Raw genomic sequence first — 6,963 nt, forward strand, 5'->3', positions numbered from 1 at the left:
CTGAAAAAAATGTTTTTGTCGTGTTCCAGAAGAGATGTAATTTTGATTATTCTTCCAGCAATTTCGCCAAGAATTCCGCTAAGAGTTCCTCCGGGAACTCTAGAAGATCCTTCGGGAAATCCGAGAATTTCCTCCGTGACATCCTCTAGGAGTTTCTCCGGGCATTGCTCTAATAGTTACTTCGGGTATTATTTTAGGAGATCCTCCAGGAATTCATCTAGAAGTCTAGAAGTTATTTTTCAAATATCATATTTTAATCATTTTTTCAAATATCATATTTCATATCATTTTTCAAATATCATAATAACTCAGCTCATGTTTATTGTTCCGTAATAAATTTTCAATTATTGCCAGCTGCAGAGCTGAGCTAGTAGCGTCCATTACCAGGAGTCTCAGGAATGAGGCTTTTGGTATGGGGGAAAGTGGCGGGTAATGAAAAAAAGTTTTTCCTGAAAATTCCTTTAGGAGATCGCCAGAAAATTCCTCTAGAAGCCCCTCCGAGAATTCCTCCACGAGTTCTTCAACGGGTTCATCCGGGAAATCCTTAACGAATTTTAAGAGTTCATAGAAATTGCACTGGAAAGATCAGAAGTTACCTCCGATAATTCCTCTGAAAGTTTCTCTTGTTCTCGGAGTTCTTCCGGGAATTTTTCTGGGAGTTCTTCCGGCAAGTTCTGTTAGCAGTTCCTTCTGGAATTCTTCCAGGACTTTCTTCGAAAGTTCTTCCAGAAATTATTTCAGAAGTTTCTCCGAACATTCCTCTAGAAGTTCCTGTGGGAATTTCTCAAGGAATTCTTCCGGGAATTCCTCTACGAGTTCCTTCGGGGATTCCTTACCGATTTTTCCGAGAATTACACTAATAGTTTCACCGTGACTTTCTCTAAAAGTTCTTCTGGGAATTCATCTAGGAGTACTTCCGGGAATTCGCTATCTTCGGAAACATATTTACGAGTTTCACCGGGGAGAAGTTTCCCAGGCTATTTCACTACAAGTTGCTCTATAATTTTTTTCTAGAACTTGCACTGGGTATGCCAGGAGTTTTCTCAGAGAATTCCTTTAAGAATTCCCCCGGAAGTTCCCCTAGAAGTTAGGAATACATCCAGAAGTTTCCCATCACGTTCCTCTAGGAGTTCTCCCAGGAGTTTGTCTAGAAGTATCTGAGTTCGGGATTTTCTCTACGAGCTCTTCCGGGAATTTCTTCTCGAATTTCTTGGGAATTCTTCTAGGAGTTCCATCGGGAGTTGCTCTAGAAATCCGACTGGAAATTCCTCAAGAAATTCTTCCGGGAACTCATCTAGGAATACCTCTGGTAATTTCTCTAAGAGTTCCTCCTTGAATTCCTTTTAGAATTTCTTCGGAAATATCTCCAAGAGTTCCTCCGAAAATTCCTCCGGCAATTACTTTACTAGTTGCTCTAAAAATATTTCTGGGAGTTGCACAAGGAATCCCCGGAATTTCCTCCGAGAATTCTTCTATGAGTTCCACCGGTAATTCCCCTAAGAATTCCTCCGGAAATTCCTCTAAGAGTTTCTCCGACAATTTCTCTAAGAGTTCTTCAAAGATTTATTTCCGGAATTCTTCCAGGAGTTTTCCCAAACGTTTCTCTAAGAGTTCATCAGGGAATTCGTTTAGGTTTTCTTTTGGAAATTCGTTTAGAAGTTCATCCGGGAATTCCTCTAGGTGTACCTAGACGAATGCCTCTTCGAGTTCCTCCGAGAATTCCTTAAAGAGTTTATTCCGAAATTCCTCTAGAAATTCCACGGGGAATTCCAATAGAATTTCTTCCGGGAATTCCTTTAGAAGGTCATTCTGGGTAATTTTTTTGGGCAGCTGATTGATGATTCACCATAACAAATAATTATTTCAATAAATTTTCAAAAAACATACGAAAAAAAAAGAACTTAACTGTAACTATAAACATGTCATTGCATCTCCAACATGATGAGTTACTAAAAAATAAAACACTGATATTGATCAACGGAATTAACACAAAATTAAAATTATGGCCACGCCGTTTCACGCCGCCGCCGCCGAAAATTCATTCGGCGTCACGCCGATCACGCCGCCGCCGCCGGCCAAAAGAGTGCAAAACGCCGCCGCCGACAGATTTCAAATCGGCGCACACCTCTAAACCACATCTGCTTATTGTGACATAGTGCGACATATATGGCTATAACTTTTTAAAGGTATGATCAAATTGAATGAAATTTTGACAAATTACTTCTACATACATACTTTACGTACATAAAAATTTTCATTGAAATCGGTTCAGTATTTTTGGCGCCAGAGTTGAAACGGCAAAAAAGTGATATTTTTCAAAATGTTTGTTTGCCCAAGATTTTCAAGTGGCAATACCCTTGTTTCAACGATATCTCCGCCAATACTCAACCGATTTTAATGAAAATGTTATGGTATTAGCTACACGTAATATGCTATTCATGGTCAACAAATTAGATATTTTGGCGAACGCAATCAAAAGTTAAGCAATGTTTTCTGTGAGCCAATTTCATCGTGGTCACCCTTTAGAAGAAGCATTCACAGCACAAATTTAGAGAGAAATTCCTTGTACAATTTCCAGTAGATATTTTTGGGATAATTTCTTAGAAGACTCCTTGAAATAATACCTTAAAGAATCTTAAGAAGGAATCTTGAAGAAGTTCTTGGAAGAATTTCTGTGGGAATTATAGAAATATTTTTTTTAGAAATCCGTGGAAGTTTCTTGGACAAATCTCATGAGGAATTTTGGAACAATCCTTAAAACAATTGCATGAATAATCATTAGAATAATCCCAAGAGGAATAATAAGAATAATGTCTGCAAGAATTCTACTTTATTTAGCAGGCAGTTTGGGATTTGGTCAAGACACTTAAGAAATTGTTAAAAAAAAACTGATCAGCTCAAATGTTTAAATTAAACATTGATTTTTCTTTAGGGTCTAACTGACATTGTCGATTTTTCTTCATAGATCATATCTTTGTGTCCTTACAGAATCTTTCATGTTTAATGTAAACATTAATTGTTGAAAAGTTTTTCATAAAGTTTTAATGTTCATAAGTAGCTGGATAACAATGAGAGCTGATTAACAGCTTATTCAGCCAAAATTTTCAAAATCAAGCTGAAGAGAAGATTGTTCATCTGTTGTACAGCAACAGAAATTCACTTGAAGTTCCTATGATTTTGTAGTTACAAGAAAAAATCACTTGAAATTTATTTGATTCTTCAACTAGAATTTATTTACTAACCACTCTAATACAAAATTATTATACAAAGTGTTTCGGGATATCATCTTGAACATATACAGAATGATACAATTATTCACCTTATCAGCAGTATACAGGGTGTTAGGTTCCTGAGTGCAAACTTTTTAAAGGGTGATAGAGGACCATAAATGGTGAAAAAAATTGTTCTACGCATGTTCCACTCAACAATTCGTTCTTTAACATCAAACTTCTATCTCTTTCCGTTTTCTTGCAATTTCGATTTAAACGTCGCATTTCAGATCATAAATTTGCAATCGTCATGGTAAGCACTTTTTTGCGCGCTGTGCCGCACATTTAAATCAAAATTGCAAGAAAACGATGAGAGTTAGAAGTTTTGCATCAAAGAATAAATTGTAGAGTGAAACAGGGGCCACAACTTTGCCAAAGAGAGAATTTTAATTTATTACGCATGTTTCAAAGATAATTGACAAAAAACAAATTAAAACACGCTATTTTTAGCTGTTTTGCTCTAGAAAACTTAGCTATTTAACTAAACCAATCGGTTCAAAGATGCCATTTGATAGAAAATTCAATAATCTTTCGAATAAGGGTAAAAAAACTGCGATAAGTTTGACCATTTTAAAGTTATAGCCAGTTAAGGCAAAAAGAGTCAAAAACATGGGGAGTTCAATAACTACGTAACGGTTGAGATTTGACTATATGCGTAGAACAATTTTTTTCACCATTTATGGTCCTCTATCACCCTTTCAAAAGTTTGCACTCATGAACCTAACACCCTGTATAACACATTTTCATTTGGGGATTTCCTCACCGACGAACCGACGTGACAGCTAGAACAAACAAATTCAAATTTGTTGTCCGCGACGCCATGATGAAAAATAGCCGAACACTATCGCCACCTCTATAACGGTTCGCGATGATTTACTAGCTTTACCCCAAACCCCCGTGTGTTCATATAGGAAGAGGTTCGCGTCTGCGCTAATTTGACAGAAGGGTTCGCTCGCTTTGCTGGCCGACCGTTAAATTGTGGGGGGGACAGTTTTGAAACACCACTGTCACGTCGGTTCGTCGGTGATTTCCTTGCATGTTCCAAAGGTTTTATTGGGTGGAGATTCTCTGTGAATTTAAAGTGAAGTTATTTGTGCTGTGGTGCTTTTCACTCTTTGAAATACACTTCTACAAATAAAATAATAAAACATGCTAGGTTCAACTTGGAATCCGAATAAGCTTATATCTAATGTTTTATGTCTCTAACATATATAAACTGTCAATTCAAGCATCACTAGTGCAGTACTAGAACGCCATGCGCATTTCAATCATTGATGGTTCCCATTTGTGATGTCAGATGGCACCACCATCGTCCATCATTATCTTGTTTTGTATATGCCGGCGAGCACGTGTATTTGTTCTACAGTACCGACGGCGAAGGGCAGCATTAGCTCTGCCAGCGTTATCATTCCTATTAGATTTTTGCATTGTAAACAAATAAGCGCGAGCGGTAGGTCCGGAATTTTAAATTATCTTTTATTACATTTAGTTAGAGTTTATTATAGTGATTCATCAAATGTGTTGCTAAACTCGATTAATGAATAAAGGATGACATTTTGTTTGTTGTTTCACTTATAATTCAAACTTCGGTGTCTTTCTAAACCAGCTTCATCCCAGTTCAATCAGGATCAATCTTGCCTGATCCAAGTTGTTATTGGTGTTAAACACTTGAACTTATTCGACGTTACAACAACAATAAACTGAATGGAAATCTTTTAATTCAAAATTAACACTAAATCCAGAACTAATTAGAGCATTATTCCTGAAACCAGTCGTTTGATTCATAATGTTTTCCCCATTTTTTCTGTCCTTTGAACAGCGATGTCAGCCACACCGGATCGTCTCAACGTATCAAAAACACGTCTGCAATCGCCACGGACCCCTGCCTCCCCTTCGTCAACCGTTGGTGCATCGCGAGTTGTTGATTCGGTCGCAAAAGTTGTTGATTTGCACAAAAAATGGCAACTGACGACGCAGAAGGGGACGCAGTACTGCAACGCCATCGAGAACATCAAGAAGGGCGTACTGGATCCGAAGCAGGAGCAGGATGGCAATCCTTATCCCGCAAATTTGGAGCTTTACTGCAAGAATTTGGCCATTTTGGTTACCATTCTGGAGGATGTGGTTGCGAGTCTGAATACGTTGATTGAACAGCTGAAGGTGTTGCAGGTGGTGATGAGGGATGAGATTGTTGGAAGAAGTTGGAGTTTGGGGAAAACGATGGAGGCGCTGATGAACATTTCCGAACATTGGCAATCGGAGCTGAACGTGAGGAAGTCGATTTCAGGTATCTGATGATAAATGCTGATGATGAATTTTATGTAATTTAATATGCTTTATTTACAGAAAATATTGGACATTCAGTGGACATTCCGCAGCTCGCGCTACATGTTGCAACATGGGAACAACTATCCAATCAGCATGAGAACGTGAATATGTTGGTTAAGATGCTGAGTGTGGAGTTTAGTATAACCACAGACAAAGAATAACGCTGAGGTTAACATACATTGCTGATAACTCTGTGATATTACAATAAATAATTGGAAAACGGGTTTACAGATACATATTACTTTAATAGAGAAACTTACATATTAATTAAAGCAGTTCTTCAGGAATTCCTCCATAAATATTCAAAACATGTCGTATCGATAGAAAACTCTTTACAGTTCTTTTTGCATAATTACATCCAGAAATTCTAGCAGCGATTTCTCCACAAATTTCTGCAGGAATTCGCAAATTTCTTCAGGGATTCTTGCGAGAATTCATCTGAAGGTGCATTCAAATTTTCTCTAGAAATTCTTGTAGGAATTTTTCCAGAGGTTCTTTCAGGTATTCCTTCCCATGTGCTCCTAGCATACCACCAAGAATTACTTAAGAGATTTACTCATGCAGCATTTCTTCTTAAATTCTTCCACGAACTATTCCTTGGCCTTTCAGACGTTTCACCAGTGATCCTTCAGGTGTTTTTCTAGAGCTTCATTCCTTGCCACTTACTTATTAAGGATATGTTCAAGAAATAATTGTAGGAGTACCTAGAGAGATTTTTTCCAGGTGTTTCCTTAGAGATTCCTTTTTGTGAGGAATTTCCTAAGTGAAGAATTCCTCCAGAGCTAAGGTTTTAAAAAATTTCAGCATGACTTACCCTTATATCGTGAGAAAATGTACAAGAAATTTTTCGAAACATTGCTCCTGAGGTATCTCCAGAAGTTTTTTGAGGGTTTGCCTATGAAATTTCACCAGGGCATCCGTTTGAAGTCTCTTCAACGATTTTCTCGGGATCTACATCAGAAAATCAGAAATTTCTCCAGGCGATTTTTATTGAAATTAGTTTCAGTATTCTTCCAGATGTTTCTAATAAAATTATTTGAAGAGTTCTTTCAGAGATATTTCTCAGAGCACAATTCAAGGAATACCTGCAGAGATTGCTACAGAAATTACTTCCGGGATTTTAGTCCAGGAACCCTTTCTGATTTGAATCAAGAATTTCATCTTGGAATCTTTACAAGTATCTTCTCGAGTTCTTTGAGAGAATCAGAGCGCCCATAAGGAATTCTTTTGAAAATATTTTCCATTTCTACAATTTAGCTTTTTTTAGAAGAACTACAGACAAAATATCTGAAGAAACCTTTGAAGGAATTCCAGAAGGTATTTCTGACAGAATTGTTGGAATTTATGTAGTAATCCTTGAAGAAAT

General features: G+C 37.3%; 1 protein-coding gene across 1 annotated transcript; it reads left to right on the forward strand.

Annotated features, from left to right (window-relative positions):
* The first annotated feature begins 4,589 nt into the window (after positions 1–4,589).
* LOC109421079 (uncharacterized) lies at positions 4,590–5,821 on the forward strand. The gene is made up of 3 exons (XM_019695573.3): positions 4,590–4,719; positions 5,089–5,556; positions 5,616–5,821. Exons 1-3 carry the CDS (start codon positions 4,605–4,607, stop codon positions 5,756–5,758), a joined length of 726 nt encoding a protein of 241 aa, XP_019551118.3. The 5' UTR covers positions 4,590–4,604; the 3' UTR covers positions 5,759–5,821.
* The last annotated feature ends 1,142 nt before the right edge of the window (positions 5,822–6,963 follow it).

Source organism: Aedes albopictus, chromosome 2, assembly GCF_035046485.1.
Source record: "Aedes albopictus strain Foshan chromosome 2, AalbF5, whole genome shotgun sequence".
In the NCBI taxonomy this organism is placed as follows: domain Eukaryota; kingdom Metazoa; phylum Arthropoda; class Insecta; order Diptera; family Culicidae; genus Aedes; species Aedes albopictus.

What these genes read in the sequence shown, in the direction of transcription:
- LOC109421079 (XM_019695573.3), top strand. Translation starts at nt 4,605, where the DNA reads ATGCCGGCGAGCACGTGTATTTGTTCTACAGTACCGACGGCGAAGGGC. An exon ending in TAAACAAATAAGCGCGAGCG is followed by an intron (nt 4,720 to 5,088) that starts GTAGGTCCGGAA and finishes TCCTTTGAACAG; the next exon opens with CGATGTCAGCCACACCGGAT. An exon ending in CGTGAGGAAGTCGATTTCAG is followed by an intron (nt 5,557 to 5,615) that starts GTATCTGATGAT and finishes CTTTATTTACAG; the next exon opens with AAAATATTGGACATTCAGTG.